General features: G+C 45.6%; 1 protein-coding gene and 1 pseudogene across 1 annotated transcript; one reads left to right on the plus strand and one right to left on the minus strand.

Moving 5' to 3' along the window:
- Positions 1-8,944: 8,944 nt before the first annotated feature.
- Positions 8,945-11,219, plus strand: LOC141025750 (uncharacterized; annotated as a pseudogene).
- Positions 11,220-17,940: 6,721 nt separating this feature from the next.
- LOC109752230 (uncharacterized) lies at positions 17,941-20,403 on the minus strand. The gene is made up of 3 exons (XM_073500607.1): positions 19,505-20,403; positions 19,201-19,451; positions 17,941-18,876 (listed from the first exon to the last, which is right to left on the minus strand). The coding sequence occupies exons 1-3, from the start codon at positions 20,398-20,400 to the stop codon at positions 18,005-18,007; spliced, it is 2,019 nt and encodes a 672-aa protein (XP_073356708.1). The 5' UTR covers positions 20,401-20,403; the 3' UTR covers positions 17,941-18,004.
- Positions 20,404-20,786: the final 383 nt, after the last annotated feature.

Consider the following 20,786-nt stretch of genomic DNA (forward strand, 5'->3'; position numbering starts at 1 on the left):
GGCTGATCCGGTAAACTAAAAAACTGGCCTTTTTCTAGAGGAGAGGACTGAGGGAGAAGGATCCCGATTACAACTTCTTGGCGCACAGATTACTAGATATTGCTCCTTTTTGACTGCGATTGGAAAACAAACCGAACTCAATCTCCTGTTTGTCCCGATTGCAGAAGGAAAAGGACTCTTCCGCCTCCGTCTCCCTTGAGATAATAATTTCGCAAAAAACGCAAATAAGACATAATAATGCGGTTCTTCGGTCCCCTGCGAGGCGTGGAGGGGCTGGGGTAGTGGGTGTCACAGGGGATGGCGACGGCGGCCTGCAGGACCGGAGTGTGGGCGGAGGGGATCCAGAGGAAAGAGGTGGGATCTAGGGTTAGAGCAGCTACACCCGTGTACATCAAATCGGACTCCTCAAACGTTCACGGACGCGTTCGGCGGTATCCACAGACAGTGACTAGTCACACCTTAAATTATCATTTCCATGACCGGATACCTTAGTTATGAATCATCAAATCCATATAATTACATGCACGTGAACCCTAATCCTGTCCATGTTCGACGGCTTGCTGCATCCCTCGGAGTGTTGATGCGGTCGCCGACGAGGTAGAGTAAGGCATGGGGCACGCACCGTCTCCTATGCCTGGCACGCACCGGCTCACCGGACTCGAGGCGCCGCCGTCTCCCATGCCTTACTCTTCTTCGTAGGAGCCCATCGCTTGCACGTCATCGGTCGATGTGAGGTTGATGATGGATCTGTCGTGGTCGGACCGACACGTCCATCACGACACGATTACGGTGCCCGGGGTTGCTGGCTAAGACGAAACCGCCAAGACAAGTCCGCCTAGGTGATGAGCCCCCGCTGCTGCGCCTTTACGAATCGTCATCCACCTACTATATTTTGCCACTACTAGTATATATACCACCTAACATCTCTTGACACTACTAGTATATTATAGTATATAGCATCTTTTGTTACGGGTACCGATGAGTTTTGGAGTCGACATGAATTGTTAATGGTGATGATGTTGATGGTATCTTTTGCCACTGGTACCGATGAGTTTGGTGTCCATGAACTGTTATTGGTGATGGAAAGCTACTGTTTTTAACCTGATCGTTGTGCTTCTCTCCATTCTTTTATGAAGTGTCGATTAAGATGCAGAGCTGCAGTTTTTATCATGTTCTTCTTATCCAGCTCACTGTGTTTTGTCGGAAATATTTGCACCATGGTGTTGGTTAGGATAAAGAGCTACTATTTTTATTCTGCATTACCTCGTGAGTCTCATTATATGGATCAAGTAAAAGGCATTTCAGTGTTGGTTATGTATTGCAGTGAGAATTCTTGAGTTGAGACTTTCAAACTGGCAGGTCTGAGGCAAGGCATTGTCAGGAACTGACTAGAGCAAATCATCGCAAGTTTGCTAACATGTAAATTCACTCCACAGGCTTCCACCACTTGCTACTAATACCTTAGTTTTGGGGAAGTGGTTGGGGAGCTTGGCATATTAGCTGCCATTTCTGGAGACACAAAGGTCGTGCGCCCGCTGTCTACTAATGATGTTGCAGTAATTTTACCAACGCTGATGTACACTAGAAATGTATTTTTGGCTGCCCAATGCCCATGTTTGCATGCATAGACACCTGTAACAGCGTTATTGTCACGCTTCTCAGCCCTGAGACATCATTTCTGTTTTGAGGGTCAATTGGTGGTTTTGCTTGCTGAAAGGCCACTTGTCTTCTTGGTTGGGCAATGCACTGTTTTGGTTGCTGCATGAAACTAGCTTTCTCTATTGTTCTAGCATACCCGATTAATCTGCATGGATGGTACATACAGATTAAAGAACAATCTAACTTTCTCTATTCTTCTAGAGAACCTTTCAGTTAAATAGGTGCAAAATCTATGCCATGGCACATTGCTTGCAGAGTATCCAGTTCCTCTGCACTATTGCACAATAGGCCCCATTAAATAGGAAATATCAAGTTCATTTCTGTGCTCTAATGGTGTCCTAGAAACAGCAAAAAATTGCTCCAAATTTTGTATCCAAGAATCTGCATCATCCTCTGCCTCAAATTCAGTAATGTCTACTTTTGTTGGTTTAAGAAAACTCCTTCTGTTCAATGCGGGTGGCAGGTTTGTATTTTCTCACACTTGCTTCATGTTGTTCATATTCTACAAGGTCTTCGTGATTGATATGTGCTGGTTGCAGCTGAGCCTGTTCTCACTCCTATAATTTGGGTCTCTGTATGGAACTTTGGGTGTAGCATCCAAATTCAGTTCTCTCCTGATGCGATCTTTCAGTACAACTGAACCCACAATAGCTGGTGTTTGTTTCTTGTCAACTACTACCCGAGGAGACAAATGCTTTGGTCTTCCAGCAGCAATACCCACTGGAGTCATTCGCGATGGAACACTTACTTGAGCTGATTGTTCTCCTTGTATGTGTTGGGAAACGTAGCGATAATTCAAAATTTTCCTACGTGTCACCAAGATCAATCTAGGAGATGCTAGCAACGAGAGAGAGGGAGTGCATCTTCATACCCTTGAAGATCGCTAAACGGAAGCGTTACAAGAACGCGGTTGATGGAGTCGTACTCGCGGCGATTCAAATCGCGGAAGATCCGATCTAGCGCCGAACGGACGGCGCCTCCGCGTTCAACACACGTACAGCCCGGGGACGTCTCCTCCTTCTTGATCCAGCAACGGGAGAGGAGAAGTTGAGGGAGAACTCCAGCAGCACGACGGCATGGTGGATGGAGCTCGTGGTTCTCCGGCAGGGCTTCGCCAAGCACTACGAAGGAGGAGGAGATGTATGAGGAGGAAGGGGCTGCGCCAAGGGAAGGGTGCGGCTACCCTCTCACCCCTCCACTATATATAGGGGCAAGGGGAGAGGGGAGGCGCCCTAGGGTTTCCCCTAGGGGGCGGCGGCCAAGCAGATTGGATCTCCCAAGGGAAAATCCTAGGGAGACTTGCCCCCCAAGCCAAGCAGGTGAAGGCTTGCCTCCCAAGCCAGGTGGAGGCGCCCCACCTCCCCAAGTATTGTGGGAAATGGTGTGGGGGGCGCACCACCCCTTAGTGGGCTGGTTTGCCCCTTCCCCTTTGGCCCATGAGGCCCTCCAACACTTGCCGGGGCTCCCGAAACACCTTTCAGTCATGCTGGCCATAGCCTGGTACCCCCGGAACACTTCCGGACTCCAATACCCTTCGTCCAATATATCGATCTTCACCGCCGGACCATTCCGGAACTCCTTGTCATGTCCGGGATCTCATCCGGGACTCCGAACAACCTTCGGTAACCACATACTATTTCCCATAACAACTCTAGCGTCACCGAACCTTAAGTGTGTAGACCCTACGGGTTCGGGAACCATGCAGACATGACCAGGACACCTCTCCGGCCAATAACCAATAGCGGGATCTGGATACCCATATTGGCTCCCACATGTTCCACGATGATCTCATCGGATGAACCACGATGTCGGGGATTCAATCAATCCCGTATGCAATTCCCTTTGTCAATCGGTATGTTACTTGCCCGAGATTCGATCATCGGTATCTCAATACCTCGTTCAATCTCGTTACTGGCAAGTCACCTTACTCCTTCCGTAATGCATGATCCCGTGACTAACTACTTAGTCACATTGAGCTCATTATGACGATGCATTACCGAGTGGGCCCAGAGATACCTCTCCGTCATACGGAGTGACAAATCCCAGTCTCGATTCGTGCCAACCCAACAGACACTTTCGGAGATACATGTAGTGCACCTTTATAGCCATCCAGTTACGTTGTGACGTTTGGTACACCCAAAGCATTCCTACGGTATCCGGGAGTTGCACAATCTCATGGTCTAAGGAAACGATACTTGACATTAGAAAAGCTCTTAGCAAACGAACTACACGATCTTGTGCTATGCTTAGGATTGGGTCTTGTCCATCACATCATTCTCTTAATGATGTGATCCCGTTATCAATGACATCCAATGTCCATGGTCAGGAAACCATAACCATATATTGATCAACGAGCTAGTCAACTAGAGGCTTACTAGGGACATGTTGTGGTCTATGTATTCACACATGTATTACGGTTTCCAGTTAATACAATTATAGCATGAACAATAGACAATTATCATGAACAAGAAAATACAATAATAACCATTTTATTATTGCCTCTAGGGCATATTTCCAACAGTCTCCCACTTGCACTAGAGTCAATAATCTAGTTCACATCACTATGTGATTGTAATGAATCCAACACCCATGGGGTTTGTTCATATCTCTCTTGTGAGAGAGGTTATTAGTCAACGGGTTTGAACCTTTCAGATCCATGTGTGCTTTACAAATCTCTATGTCATCTTGTAGATGCAGCTACCACGCGCTACTTGGAGCTATTCCAAATAACTGCTCTACTATACGAATCCGGTTTACTACTCAGAGTCATCTGGATTAGTGTCAAAGTTTGCATCGACGTAACCCTTTACGACGAACTCCTTTACCACCTCCATAATCGAGAAAATTCCTTAGTCCACTAGTTACTAAGGATAAGTTCGACCGCTGTCATGTGATCCATTCCTGGATCACTCTTGTACCCCTTGGCTAACTCATGGCAAGGCACACTTCAGGTGCGGTACACAGCATAGCATACTGTAGAGCCTACGTCTAAAGCATAGGGGACGACCTTCGTCCTTTCTCTCTCTTCTGTCTTGGTCAGGTCTTGAGTCTTACTCAATACTCACACCTTGTAACACAGCCAAGAACTCCTTCTTTGCTGATCTATTTTGAACTCCTTCGGTATGTATTCATTTTGAAAGTACTATTAAGCGTTTTTTATCTATCCTTATAGATCTTGATGCTCAATGTTCAAGTAGCTTATCCAGGTTTTCCATTGAAAAACACTTTTCAAATAACCTTGTATGCTTTCCAGAAATTCTGTATCATTTCTGATCAACAATATGTTAACAACATATACTCATCAAAAATTCTATAGTGCTCCCACTCACTTCTTTGGAAATACAAGTTTCTCATAAACTTTGTATAAACCCAAAATCTTTGATCATCTCATCAAAGCGTACATTCCAACTCCGAGATGCTTACTCCAGTCCTTAGAAGGATTGCTGGAGCTTTGCATACTTGTTAGCATCTTTCAGGATTGATAAAACCTTCTGGTTGTATCACATATAACCTTTCCTCAAGAAAATCGTCGAGGAAACAACGTTTTGACATCCTATCTGCAAGATTTCATAAATAATGCAGTAACTGCTAATATAATTCCAACAGGCTCTTAGCATCGCTACGAGTGAGAAAGTCTCATCGCATTCAACTCCTTGAACTTGTCGGAAAACATCTTAACGACAAGTCGAGCTTTCTTAATGGTGACACTTACCATCATTGTCCGTCTTCCTTTTAAAATCCATCTGCACCCAACAGCCTTACGACCATCAAGTAGTTCTTCCAAAGTCTATATTTTGTTTTTATACATGGATCCTCTCTCGGATTTTATGGCCTCGAGCCATTCGTCGGAATCCGGGCCCACCATCGCTTCTCCATAGCTCGTAGGTTCATTGTTGTCTAGCAACATGACTTCCAAGACAGGATTACGTACCACTCTAAAGTAGTACGCATCCTTGTCGTCCTACGAGGTTTGGTAGTGACTTGATCCGAAGTTTCATGATCACTATCATAAGCTTCCACTTCAATTGGTGTAGGTGCCACAGGAACAACTTCTTGTGCCCTGCTACACACTAGTTGAAGTGACGGTTCAATAACCTCATCAAGTCTCCACCATCCTCCCACTCAATTCTTTTGAGAGAAACTTTTCCTCGAGAAAGAACCCGTTTCTAGAAACAATCACCTTGCTTCCGGATCTGAAATAGGAGGTGTACCCAACTATTTTGGGTATTCTATGAAGATGCATTTATCCGTTTTGGGTTCGAGCTTATCAGCCTGAAACTTCTTCACATAAGCGTCGTAGCCCCAAACTTTTAAGAAATGACAGCTTAGGTTTCTCTAAACCATAGTTCATACGGTGTCGTCTCAACAGAATTATGTGGTGCCCTCTTTAAAGTGAATGCGGCTGTCTCTAGTGCCTAACCCATAAACGATAGTGGTAATTCGATAAGAGACGTCATGGTATGCACTATATCCAATAGGGTGCAGTTATGATGTTCGGACACACCATCACACTATGGTGTTCCAGGCGGTATTAGTCGTGAAACAATTTCCACAATTTCTTAATTGTGTGCCAAACTCGTAACTCAGATATTCATCTCTATGATCATATCATAGACATTTTTATCCTCTTGTCACGACGATCTTCAACTTCACTCTGAAATTACTTGAACCTTTCAATAATTCAGACTTGTGTTTCATCAAGTAAATCAGATGTTCAACACACGTACAGTCCTGGGACGTCTCCTCCTTCTTGATCCAGCAAGAGGAGAGGAAAAGTTGAGGGAGAACTCCAGCAGCACGACGGGATGGTGGCAATGGAGCTCGTGGTTCTCCGGCAGGGCTTCGCCAAGCACTACGAAGGAGGAGGAGATGTATGAGGAGGAAGGGGCTGCGCCAAGGGAAGGGTGCGGCTACCCTCTCACCCCTCCACTATATATAGGGGCAAGGGGAGAGGGGGAGGCGCCCTAGGGTTTCCCCTAGGGGGCGGCGGCCAAGCAGATTGGATCTCCCTAGGGAAAATCCTAGGGAGACTTGCCCCCCAAGCCAAGCAGGTGAAGGCTTGCCTCCCAAGCCAGGTGGAGGCGCCCCACCTCCCCAAGTAACGTGGGAAAGGGTGTGGGGGGCGCACCACCCCTTAGTGGGCTGGTTTGCCCCTTCCCCTTTGGCCCATGAGGCCCTCCAACACTTGTCGGGGCTCTCGAAACACCTTTTGGTCATGCTGGCCATAGCCTGATACCCCCGGAACACTTCCGGACTCCAATAACCTTCGTCCAATATATCGATCTTCACCGCCGGACCATTCCAGAACTCCTCGTCATGTCCGGGATCTCATCCGGAACTCCGAACAACCTTCGGTAACCACATACTATTTCCCATAACAACTCTAGCGTCACCAAACCTTAAGTGTGTAGACCCTACGGGTTCGGGAACCATGCAGACATGACCAGGACACCTCTCCGGCCAATAACCAATAGCGGGATCTGGATACCCATATTGGCTCCCACATGTTCCACGATGATCTCATCAGATGAACCACGATGTCGGGGATTCAATCAATCCCGTATGCAATTCCCTTTGTCAATCGGTATGTTACTTGCCCGAGATTCGATCATCGGTATCTCAATACCTCGTTTAATCACGTTACTGGCAAGTCACTTTACTCGTTCCGTAATGCATGACCCCGTGACTAACTACTTAGTCACATTGAGCTCATTATGATGATGCATTACCGAGTGGGCCCAGAGATACCTCTCCGTCATACGGAGTGACAAATCCCAGTCTCGATTCGTGCCAACCCAACAGACACTTTCGGAGATACCTGTAGTGCACCTTTATAGCCACCCAGTTACATTGTGACGTTTGGTACACCCAAAGCATTCCTACGGTATCCGGGAGTTGCACAATCTCATGGTCTAAGGAAACGATACTTGACATTAGAAAAGCTCTTAGCAAACGAACTACACGATCTTGTGCTATGCTTAGGATTGGGTCTTGTCCATCACATCATTCTCTTAATGATGTGATCCCGTTATCAATGACATCCAATGTCCATGGTCAGGAAACCATAACCATCTATTGATCAACGAGCTAGTCAACTAGAGGCTTACTAGGGACATGTTGTGGTCTATGTATTCACACATGTATTACGGTTTCCAGTTAATACAATTATAGCATGAACAATAGGCAATTATCATGAATAAGGAAATTTAATAATAACCATTTTATTATTGCCTCTAGGGCATATTTCCAACAGTATGTCCTCTTCAACCTCTAATTCATGTTGGGTTTAGTCCCACATCGGTTGTGGGAGGAGACATAACACGATTTATAAGGGCGGGGGTGTCCCCTCCTAACAGGCTAGTCTTTTGGGGGGAGAGGGCCCAAGGCCTTTCATAAGTCGTTGTTGCTCTCCGGTTGGGCCTGGTGACGCTGGTGTTGGCGGACCCGGAATTGGGTAACAGTTCAGGGTCCCATAGTAAGCGCTGAAATTTTCTTGCATCTTGTGAAAAAAGTTTTGCATAGTGATGAAATTCTTGTTTGCAGTAGTTCAAAATTCTTGAAAAATAACAATCCGGTCTTTCTCCCGATCCCACCTCGAACTGACTAGAGTTAACTGAACTAAACACAAGAATTGCAGAGATTAAGAGCAAATCGACACAAGTTTGCTACGGTTTCTGTTATCAAAGGGGAAAGTATACTACTGTAAACATGATCCCAGATGAAAGAGAAAACAAAATGGGAATGTGGTCGCCGGACGTTGAACAAAGGTGTGGCAACTCCCGAGTGACCTTCGATGTAAGATCAAGGGTTTACACAAAATCCTAGTTGTCAAACTGATATGTTAGCAGGAGAGCCGTAGGATTTGAAAATGGATGGCCAGAACTAGATGTCAAACGCAGGAATAGGGGAATTGTCATCTTCAGGTAAATTATTCACATTAATTAGTACCCTGGCACAGCGGCGGAGCTAGAGATTTTTATTTTTCACTAGTCGTTCTGCGTCCAGTTGTGATTCTGCTGACTTCATTTTACTGAACTGTAACCCTTTTTTGACATGAACTGTACTCTTTGATCGAACCCAACCGTCTTCTTTGAGAAATTTTCATATTAAAAGAAAAGAAAAAGAAATTCTCGCTGTAACCTTTTTTTTTTAAGACTGCGCTCGAACTCTTGGTCGAACCCAACCGAGTAGAAAGAAGGCTGAAGCCGGTTCTCGCCGAAGAGCCCAACCTGCCTCGCGCTGCTCCGACTCTTCCCCCAATCCCCACCAAAAACCCTCGCTTCCGCCCTCCATGGCGTCGCTGATGGACGACGTCACCGCCGAGATCCTCCTCCGCCTCCCGCCGGACGAGCCGGAGCACCTCTTCCGCGCCGCGCTCGTCTGCAAGCCGTGGCTCCGCATCCTCTGCGACCCCGGCTTCCTCCGCCGCTACCGCGCCTTCCACGGCACCCCTCCCCTCCTCGGCCTCCTCCACAGGCTCAGGGTGATCGACGGGGACGCGCCCGCCCGCTTCGCCTCCACCACGTCGGCGCCGGACTTCCCCCACCCGAGCTCCGACGGCCGCCGCACGCGCCCCCTCGACTGCCGCCATGGCCGCGTCCTCGTCCGCATGCTGGAGAACGAGGACGTGGATTACCTCGTCTGGGACCCCGTCACGGGCGACCGCCACGCCATCCCCACGCCGGACATTGAGTCCGCGGCGGTGCTCTGCGCCGCCGACGGCTGCGACCACCTCGACTGCCACGGCGGCCCCTTCCGCGTGCTCTTCGCCGCCGCCCACGACTACGAGGACACCATATGCGCGAGCGTCTACTCGTCGGAGACGGGGGCATTGAGCGAGCCGGTGTGCCTCAACGACAGTTGTGAAACCTTTGCAAAGCATATGCGAGAGGGAGAAGCATATAGACGCTACTACACACCCTATCTCCACCCTAAGCGAGGCACCGTTGTCGGAGATGCAGTCTACTTCACGGTTCGGCTGGGTAATGCAATCGTCAAGTATGACTTGGGCAAGAACAGCTTATCCATGATTGACCCGCCGCCGCACACCATGTATTACATTGCCCTCATGGCGATGGAGGAGAACAATTCACTTGGCTTTACCTACATATTAAGGATTCCAGCCTCTATATATGGTCAAGGAAGGTGGATACGGAAGGACCTGCGGAATGGGTGCAATACAGGGTCATCGAACTGGAGAAAACGATACCTGTTGCCAAACAAGATGAGAAACCATTTGTTGCTGGGTCTGCAGAGGGTGTGGGTGTCATCTTTGTTTGCACAGGTGCTGGCTTATTTATGATCAAGCTCAGCTCTGGGCAGCTTACGAAGGTTGATGAGCCTGGGGTCTACTTTAGGGTCCTACCCTACATGAGCTTCTACACTCCAGGTATGATACTAGCCCTTGCTTATTTGTTGTCATGAATTTTGTTTACAGCTTCTGTATGCTTGCTTAGCTAGCTGGTACTGGTTCATTAACAATTATCCATACAATTTTGTGTATGCTAGGGAAAACTGAATATGTGGCATGGAAAAAGGCAATGTACTTTTATGTTTCATGTTTTAGTTGTTAAGGGCCATGACATGGATCTGCTGTATTGCTAAATGTGCACACAAACTTGGTGATCCTGTATTAGTTTTGTTCATGGTGTCTTTTTAGATCATGGCAGATTGTTATTACTATGACTAACTGACCTTCGAGTCGTTTATTTTCTGCTGAGCAGCTTACATACTGATCATGCAAGTTGTTATAATCAATTGTGCTTTTTTTGTCGAATTTATCCTGATGATGTTGTTGTAAGTTACTGTCTGGATAATGCTTGACTCGGCCAATTAGAACTAAACTAAGTGTAGTCTCTCCTGTTTCTCTTTCCTGAAATCTGAAGTTTGGTGTCGATCTCATCTTCAGAAGGACTGAATAGCATTGTCAGACTTTTTGGACATACAGTTAGAGATACAGGGATCTAATATCTAATTTAATCTCGTCATAAAACGTTTACCATCTGTAAATCAGCTGAAGAAGATATTTTATTTTAACAAGCATGTAACTCAGATGTTTTACGCGTATACCACAAACATGGAAAATGATGTCAAGTACTTAACATTATGCTATCCTAAAATAAAAGACATCTCTTGTTTCATTGGTGAATCTGGACTCATGTGCTATTTACGCGGACCATTTTATGGGAAGCAGGCCAATTGCATATTACCCCCAGAACAAAGTTTCTCCATTTGCTAGAGCCGTTCATTGGTCAAGTAGATGATGAAGAATGAACTTGCTGCTAGGCTAAATTGGAGATTACCAAACTATCAAATAGACTTGTTGATAGAATATTGCCCTGTTGTGTCTTGCTTTAGATTTTCTTAAAAACTGTATGTTATTTTCTGGCATAGCTAAAAGTCATATCTGAAATCCATCCATGGAATCTTTTGAAGTAAGAAAAGGTACATGGCACAGCAAATTATAAGGTCTTAAGTTGATCATGAGTTTTGTGCTTGGTATCTTTACAGATCGTGGCAGAATGTTGTCGATCTCTGGCGAGGACAAACTGATCTCTTAAGTGTGCCGCGCGCGCAGCAGTGGTACATTGCATAGTGGACAAATCCATCATCTGAAGTCTGCTGATGTTGCCTTTTTGGAGATACTAGTATATATCAAGCTGGCCGTATTTTGTTGAGCAGTTTAAGCATGGCGGTTGCAACTCCTTTGCGGTTGTTCTTGTTCAATTCATCCTGATCATGTGGCCAGACAAGGTTATTTCAGTTTAGTATACTACTATCAAGCTGGTCGTATTTTGTTGAGCAGTTTAAGCATGGTGGCTGCAAGTCAATTGTGGTTGTTCTTGTTCAATTCATCGAAATCATGTGGTCAGAAAAGGTTATTTTAGTTTAGTACTGTATGTTGGACACTTATCTGTTGAGCAGCTTAAGTAGGAATGGCCCAAGAATGGGAGTGTTATGCTGTCGTAAGGAGGCAAATATTGACCTGGAAGTTAGGTTTCTTCCCCTTTTACTGTTACACGAAGCTGAGTTGCCCATCATTGCTTCCTTCACCTTTCGTTTTTGAGGAGAAATAAAACCCATTAATAGTCACGTAAATGGCGATCCATGGAGTGAGCCACGTCATCACAGGCGAACTGTTCTGGGAGGCCAATCGGGAGAGAGCTTTGCGCCCGGCCAATTGCGTTACCGTGCGTGAGAAGAAGAAAAAACGATAGAAAAAATGCCGCTAGGTAGCACCTCCCCAGGTAGGAGCAATCGGGGTTCGTCATTGTGATTTGGCACAACGCCTTCGTAGGGAATCAAGCTCTTTTCCTCCGATCCCGCCGCTACCGCTCCTCCATGGCTCAATCCCTCCTCTTCGTCTGATGGAGGCGACCGACTTTGCTCCGTCTCGAGCTGCTCGTTCTCTCTATTGTTTGTTGCTTGCAGATTCCTTTCATCTTGTGCTTTATTCTCATATGTGTTTCCCATCTCGCAGATCATGGGGAAGTGAGTGGGCGGATCATCCTTGTTTGCTAACCCTGCGCGTGGTAATCCTCTTCGTTTCATCGAAACTCGTCTTCGTCCGGCATTCGGTTGCGGTTCTTGTCGCCTTATTCAGGTGTAATATCACTGCTTTTTTTCTTTTGATTTGGTGACGTTTCTGTGTTCGTCGGTTGCTGCTCACCACCTGTTTGTGCTTATGCATCGCCAGAATATTCGTCTGTTCTAATAGTGCTGCTCGTTGGTGATTGGGTTCTCAGGTTAGCTCGTGTTTCTCATCCAGGTATGCCTACGCACAATTTTCACGCCTTTCCCATCACATGATGATCCTGATGCTGTTCATATTGGGATCCCACGATTAAATTCCTTTAGTACTATTAGTAGGTGCGCACGATATGAGCTCAAATGATCATGCCCACGATATGAGCTTAAATGATCCTGTCCATGACATGAGCTCAACTGATCCTGCCGCGGATCGTGCTGCTGCGCGTGGCCGTTCTGTGGCTCGGCGGCGCAACAGAGTCTCAGCGGGAATCGCACTGTTTCAGGGTTCGTGCTTGTTTGGTTTCATGATCTGTCTTCCTTGCTTGCTCGCCTGCCTTTACACTGTGTTTGACCTTTGATTGTCGTTGATTTTTTTTCGTTTAGATGCGTTTCATGCCGGGCGTGCTACTTCCTCTGTCCCTGCAAACACGCTGTTTGTAGGTGCGTGTACCGCACTTTGACACAACCATGCTTCGCCTTCCACAATTTAAGAACGATCTTAACATGAGTGGCACAATAGGTGGCGGTTACTTTCCGGTTGTCTCAGCTGCTTATAGCAGCGTTAGGCGTCAACAGCGAGTGCGAAAGAGAAAGTTCCGTAAATGGGTTTCTTCAGGTGTGTTTTCATTTCCTTGTCTTTGTGCCCACTTAAAAAATATAGAATACCTTAGTCAAACTGCAGTGAATAAAATCTTTCTGTTGATTTGAAGGATACCCATACCCAACTACATCTACATCTCGATCTCTGTTCTGTCCAGAATACACTGAATTCTTAAAAGGTATAGAAACAATTCAGACTAAAACATGTTAAATGCTCTGTGTGCACCTCTGATGTCTCGTCTTTGCAGCCACACATAGGAAGAGATCATATCACGGTGCGCCTGAATACCGTTGCCAATTCTGTGGTGCCGTGTTTTGGTTCCATGAGAGATGCAAGGCTGAATCCTCTGTGATTGAGCGCCGTATCCTATACAGCTTGTGCTGTAAGGGTGGTAAGGTCAAAATACCACCTTTTAAAAACCCCCCTCCTTTCCTATCAGAGCTTCTTAGATTCAATGGTGACTCACGGTGCAAGCACTTCTTGGATAGAATAAGGCAGTATAATTCTCTTTTCGCTTTTACTTCCATGGGAGCCGATATCGACAAACACATTAACGGGGGTGGTGGTCCTTATGTTTTTAAAATCCATGGTCTGGTATATCATCGTATAGGATCACTATTGCCCAACAGAGGTGCTACTCCAAAATTTGCTGAATTGTATATTCATGACACGCATAATGAGGTGAGCAACAGAATTAATGCCGTGATGTCTGAAGATGGTGAAAAAGAGAGTGGTATTGATAGAGCAATAGCTGATGGTCTAATGAAAATGCTTAATGAATTCAACCCTCTTGTGCAGACAGCAGGTCGGCTTCCTCTCGCCGCTCTGAACTGCAGGACTCGCTGGATGGATGTGAATGTGAGCAACCAAGCTATCAGGTGAGAATAGCTTCGTGTGGCTCTTTATTTTTTGAGCTGGTCAAGTGATTCTAGGAGACTCATATTCTGTTTCATTACTTTTTTATCTCTGATATCGGGACTTTCTTTGAGGCTCATATTCTTTTTTTTATTGTTGACAAGATAGGTTAGATTTTTGTGGCATATCACTATGAGGAAGCCGGCAACCTGGATTGTCAATTATCTCCGCAGGGTGCCCCATTTTTCGATGTCATGATTATCTGCGTTCGAGAACCGGTGGATCATTTTGTAACTTATGCAGGTTATGTGCACATTGAGAGTTTCTTCTGCTCGAGGCAGCCGTCGTCCACATGCTCCTCCTAAAGTTCCTCCTTGTCACCATGGGTGGATGCCGGTGAGGCCAGCCTTCCCGGACTGGTATGGTATAATACCCATATTTCTCTGTAGGTGCATTCGGTTTTTGTCTTGAAGAACCAAGAACAATCCTGTTTTGATAAGGGTGGCAATTTTACAAGCTTTGGTTCTAACAGTAATGTGCCTGGTTTCAGCTATCTTCTCATGCTGCTGTAGCAACTTCATAAATTGTGACTTGAGACACCGCCCTGCAGATTACCATCAGTACTTACAAGAAAATGAGGTGAAAGCGAGTACAGTTGAAAGCTACCCTATGAATAATGGAAAATGCACCAGCAGGTCAATTAACTCCTCATCCTGCAAATCATGCCTGATCTTAGCTGAACTAAATCTTTGTGATATTAGCGACCACTTCTGTATTTCAAGACAAATCAACACCCAACCACCATCCACGGGTAAAATGTTGCATGTTTTCTTTTTTCTTTTGAGGAAGAATGTGGTATAACTTCAGTTGGTCCTGTATAATTACACAGGTTACACAATTTTTGCTCGCTTTGGTACCAATTACCAAGGGTAGTTTGTCCAAAAAGTTTGGATATGCGGGAGCTTTCTGCCCTTTCACAGAAACATTTTGAACACTCACACAGTTGGTTTTACAAATCAAAATAATTGTAATTTTGAAATTATGTGGGGAGCAGGGAACCTGAATCCCTTAAGGGCCTGTAACATCTCATGTTTGGAAGAAGTTACGGTATTGATTGTGGACGTTAATGATCTTCCCATTTAGTTTGTGCTTGTGTATACTACATACCATGATGTATTCCAAGGACAATGTTTGGATGTTTGGTAGACGAATTTTCAGTTTTAAACTTTTAATGCATCATAGGCACTGGGACTGGGGATCAAGTAGAGAGGTGATAGAAGAAGAAATTTATTCAAATGATGATTATTAACATTCTCGTATGCATTTTTAGTACCTTATGCAGGACATTTCAACTGTCATTATTAACTTTAGTTTAACATAGATTGTTTGTGTCCTCCAGTGAAGTAACTTTTAGATTGATGTATTAGTACTTACAATTGTATTTGCTTCATTGCAGTGCTTGGTTTGAGGAGCTTCGCAAGCAGAGAGTTGCTCAATTGAAAAGGGAGGCGGCTCGGCGCCGCCGACTCCCCACCGGCCATCGAGCATGGGCACCGTCATGATACTTCTGTTATGCGGCTATTCTCTGGGGGCATGGTATATGGCCAAGCTGATTATAGAGAAGGGATACACGGGTGCCCAGGTCATGAATGTCATCTTTGCAGTGCTTACCCACTCTGTAAGTTAGTGACCTCCATGCCTATCTGTAGTGTCATATTTTTAAAAGAGAAGGGATACACCGGAGACGAGCTGATTATAGAGAATGTGATTTAAAAGAACCATGCCAGAGGTTTTCTAGGGGCTGCTATTTTTTGTTGCTATCGGTAGTGTTATATTTTTAACCACTGTCGTTTGTCTGTGCTGTTACAACGTTGCAGTATGATTAGTGCATACAATAACGCTTAAGAGGAGCACCCTCGCCATGTCCAATAGCTATATTTACCTGTGGCCAAATCACTTTTGCTGTATATAATCAAGGATCAACCTAGATCTAAGGATGTGTGTAAGCTAGATAAGTGCGCACATCACCGCTCAGGAGGCGTGCCAATGGCACGCCCCAAACACTAGTACAGAGTACTTTGTGATGTTTTGTGAGTTATATGCTGATTAGTGATTACTGAGCAGCATGTAAGATTAATTATGTGATTTGAACCATTCCTGAAAAGTACCAGCTTCCTCCAGAATATTCACTACTAGTATTTGAAGTAAGACCCCTCCCCCCCCCCCCCCCCCCACCCCACCCTCCTCCCAAACCCAGCAGCAGAACCCTGACAAATATTTTTCCTTTCCTGTCCATCGAGTGTTTTTTTTGTTTGTTTCTGTAGTGTCAAATTTGAGGATTTTGATAATTATCAACTTCCCAGCATTTGGCTTTAAACTTCCTTTATTAATATTTCAGCTTGCAATTTCTTTCACATCATTGCTCATTCAGGATCGTTATAATACCTAATGATCGCTTGCGGTTGTTATTGTTTAATTATGCTAATCTTAAGTTGTTTGGTTAAATATTTTCTCAGCATATCTCTATTTGTCAGTTCTACTCAGACTGTCTCCAATATAGTTTGTCTGATCCAGACTATAATTTTCCTTTTGCTTCACTAGGTTGGCATTCGGCCATTCCCCGCGTACTGTCACTCTGTCCGAATGTTTGTTTTGTTTTTGATGAAAACAGACCAGGGAGGGCCCTGCATTCCCCGCGTACTGTCACTCTTTGAATGTTGGTTTTGTTTTTGATGAAAACAGACCAGGGTGGGCCCTGTTCTACTACAAAACGTTGGCTGTTGGCGTGGTTTGTGTGCAATCTAATTTCTTTGATTTTGGTCATTATAGATGTTTAATAATTTTTGAACTGAGCGCATGATTAATTTGAGGATGGTGGCACTGTCTGGCGCCGTCGTGGCGTCGACGGCAGGCCTGGCAAGGTCGGTGCGTCTGTACCTGCTCTGGAGATGGATCGGTGGAAGACGGCGGTGGCGACTTCTGAGAGTGCGCCGGCCTGATGTGTGACACAGTCCCGGTATGTGGCTGGGCTGGGTCATCCGGGTTTAGATGCCAGGCTTTGGTGCGATCTCTGTTTGGTATTCGGCTTGGATATTCGGCACCCCTTCGTCAAGGAAATAGGAGTAGCGACATGCGTTGCCGAGATGGTGGCTTCAGACTTACTAATGTATTACTTTATAAGGTCTTTATGAATAATTAATAAAATGGCCGCGTGCATCACTTAGATGTAGAGGCGGGGTATATCCTCCTTTTTTAAAAGACGGTCGCTTGAAACAAACAAGTTTGTTATCGCTACAGCTGTACACTTCCAAACAGCATTTTAGAATGCATCTTTTAAGACGATTGAGACCTATTAGAATTAGCCAGCTGAGAATTAGCAAAATAACCAGAAAATTCGTATGCTTAATGCGCACAAATACAATATATCAAGCTGCACAAAATTGTGCAGGCCACTCTGCTAGTGCAGTTCAGTATTACAAATCATCAACCATCCACATGAAACAAACACAGAGCTGGAAGCCAAAATCAGGTATCGGGTTCATCATGACCCAACCAGTACAAACTAATAACAGTTACATGCATCAGAAAAAGTTCATATCACAAGTATATAGACAAAAACACACATTTGTACAAGCTGCTAAGAAAAACTTCTTCACCTTTATTTTTTCATGGAGCACAACAATAGAGTGCCGCCGGCATTATTGGATTTAGCACATCACTCAGCCTGCAGTCGCCTTGGTGTTTATCCGGCCCCAAGTAACAACAACAAACACGTACACCTTGTCACATAGCTTGTCGAAGAGGTGAAAATACGCATGTCTCCACGCCCTTTTGAACAGCAGAGCACAGAAAACAAGCCAGAGTCCGACCACAAAGCCAGACGTTAACCCAATGTAGAAGAACATCACTGGGTCATAAGCATTTTCACTTCTCTGCTGATTCCCATGCTCTGGTGGACTGTATTCCGAGCAATTCCTTGGAAGAGGAAGCCCGCAAAGGCGACTGTTGCCATCATACATTGATGGATCTTCATCATACAAAGTGTCCAGTTGACGGCCTGTTGGAATTCTTCCTGCAAGATTGTTGTATGACAAGTCCAAGGAGCTTAGATATGTCAAATCTGAGAGGCTCGTTGGGATTTCACCGGAGATATTGTTCCCTTGACAAGTCGAGGGATTCCAGTGATTTCATATCCCCAATCTTCACAGGAATTTTCTGGCTCAGGTGATTCCATGATAAATTCAAATTCAGCAGTCCGTTCAGAGAAGTTATCTCATCTGGAATTGCACCTGTCAAGTGGTTGAGTGACAAATCAATGCTGACCATGTCAATAACTGCAGCACCTCGAAACTTCAGTTCTTGCTGCTTCATCACCACAGTCAAAATATCCACGAGCAGCGGTTGTGAAGTAGTCTCCTCGAACCACTGTGATGAAAGTCTCGGCAGATGTTTCAGGGTCATAGCTGTTAATTTTGACAAGGACGATGGAATTGATCCTGATATATTGTTGCTTGCCAAACTGAATTGTTGAAGTAGTACAAGACTTGTGATGCTAGCTGGAATATCCCCATAGAACATGTTATGGTTTAGCTGCAGAAACCGTAAGTTCACTAGGTCACCGATCCATACTGGTAGTGCTCCATCGAACTTGTTCATTGCAAGATCAAGTACAATCAATTCTGAGCACTTTTGGAGCAATGGCGGGAAATTTCCCGAGAAGTTATTGTTACTTAAGTATAGGAATGCCAAGTTTGGCATTGAAGAACACCTGGGAAATTCTCCCACAAACCTATTCCTGGACAAATCCAAGAAAACTAGGTTTTGCAAATTGCAAATAGCTCTAGGAATGTGACCAGTGATGTTATTGGAGGATAGACTTAGTGCTGCAAGGTCTGGAGCTCCAAAATCTGATGGCAAAGGTCCTGACAAGTTGTTCATGGACAAGTCCACTCGGGTGAGGCTTCTCGGCAATGTTGGTATGTGGCCACTTAGTTGGTTCAAACCGAGAGAGACTAATCGCAAACTAGTACAATTCACTAACCCAGTTGGTATAGCTCCACTAATGCTGTTATTAAAAAGGTAAAGGTGCTCCAAGCTGGTGAAGTACCCCACCCTATCTGGCAGCATTCCTGCCATATTGTTGTGACTTGAGCTCAAGAGCCACAATTTGCTGGATGAACATTGTGGCAGTCTCGTCATGAAGTCTGTCAGGTTTGCAGAGGAAAGACTCCCATCGAGCTGTAGGCTATGTAAATCACATAGATTTTTCAAGTCCACCATCATTGTGGCTGAATTATAGTTATTGCCAAAATCCAGGTGTTGGAGGGAAATCATACCTCCTAACGCATCAGGGAATGGACCATAAAGATAAGTTGAAGTGAGTGCTAGGTCCTTGATGGTTGTGAGGTTCCAGAACCAACAGGTTTCAATTTGATGGCCCAAATAGTTTCTGGAGAGATAAAGCTGCTCTAGTTTTGTGAGGTTTATGTGCGTAAACGACTGGTTTGCATTTGGAAGAGAGCAATTGATAAGAATAAGGGCCTTCAGAGATGGGATTGTATTGGCCACGAGAAATACATCCGCGCTGCTGAGATTTATACCACTCATGTCAACAAATGCCAGGAAATGGAGATTAGTTACCATGAGATATCTGATGTGTGTATATGTTGGATGTAACTGAGGTCAAGGCGTCGCAAGTTTGAAAGGTTTCCGAGCTGAGGTGGCAGTATACCCGACATGCTAGTGTAGGAGAGGTCGAGGTACTCCAACTTTGAAAGGTTTCCGAGCTGAGGCGGCAGTATACCCGACATGCTAGTGTCAGAGAGGTCGAGGTACTCCAACTTGGAAAGGTTTCCGAGCTGAGGCGACAGTATACCCGACATGTTAGTGTGGGAGAGGTCGAGATACTCCAACTTTGAAAGGTTGAAAAAGTGAGGAGACATTCTACCAGACAATCGTGTGTATGAGAGATCGAGGTACTTCAAATTTGAAAGGTTTGCAAGCTGAGCAGGCAATCTACCAGAGAAATGTGTGTATGAGAGATTGAGGTACTCCAAATTCGAAAGGTTGGCAAGCTTAGCAGGCAATCTACCAGAGAATTGTGTCCCTGAGAGACCGAGATGCCTCAAGTGGCTTACAGAACACAAGAAGTCTGGGAACGAAGAAGTACCGTCTGGCCCAAGTAGGTTGGTGCTGTTGAGATTTAGGTACTCCAGATGCTCGAGAGAAAGCAGGGAAAGACTTATCTTGCCGAACAAATAGGTGCGACCAATGTCAAGCTCGATCACATGGCCGGTTTCGTTGCTGCAGGTGACGCCCCACCACCGGCAACAATCTTTGTGCCGTCTTTGCCACGAGGCGAGGACGTCGTCGGTGTCGTTGATGGCTTGCTTGAAGGCCACCAGTGCGTCCCTCTCATGCTGCAAGCAGCCCGCGCCAGCCGCATGGGCCGGCTGGAGCTGCCCGGCATGGGCGGTGACAGAGAAGACGGCCGTGGCGAGGAGCAAGGCGAGCAGCTTGGCAACCGAGCTATGCATGGCGAAAGCGCAGCGCTATAGCTACAGGCTTCGGGAAGAGGGCTTGCTCTTGAGGAGTACTCCCTCCGTCCCATAATATAAGAGCGTTTTAACGTTTTTATATTATAGGACGGAGAGAGTATTTTACAGGCAGTGCGATTGATTGTTTGGAACGGTGAGGCGTCGTTCATAGCCAGTGAGACTAGTAAATGAGAGATGCGTATTGTGTGGAAGCCGTCGACCGTCTGGCCGTCTTGCCTGTCGTAACAGACACTTCAGAGAGCAACGGATGACCCTCGACCTCACGCTAGGAACGGTGGATTGGTGATCACACATATGCAAATATCTGTGCGGAAATTAAGCCCCGTCACATTGAAAAAAGTGTTGACCGGGTCAGACACGGCTAT

This window comes from Aegilops tauschii, chromosome 6 (genome assembly GCF_002575655.3).
Source record: "Aegilops tauschii subsp. strangulata cultivar AL8/78 chromosome 6, Aet v6.0, whole genome shotgun sequence".
Taxonomy (NCBI): domain Eukaryota; kingdom Viridiplantae; phylum Streptophyta; class Magnoliopsida; order Poales; family Poaceae; genus Aegilops; species Aegilops tauschii.

Bases quoted from the DNA above. Each gene is read 5' to 3' on its own strand.
- LOC109752230 (XM_073500607.1), bottom strand. From the start codon at position 20,400: ATGCATAGCTCGGTTGCCAAGCTGCTCGCCTTGCTCCTCGCCACGGCC. The intron at 19,452-19,504 runs GTAACTAATCTC...TATAAATCTCAG, and splicing joins CACACATCAGATATCTCATG to CAGCGCGGATGTATTTCTCG. The intron at 18,877-19,200 runs GTATGATTTCCC...GTTTGCGATTAG, and splicing joins ATTCCCTGATGCGTTAGGAG to TCTCTCTCGGTTTGAACCAA.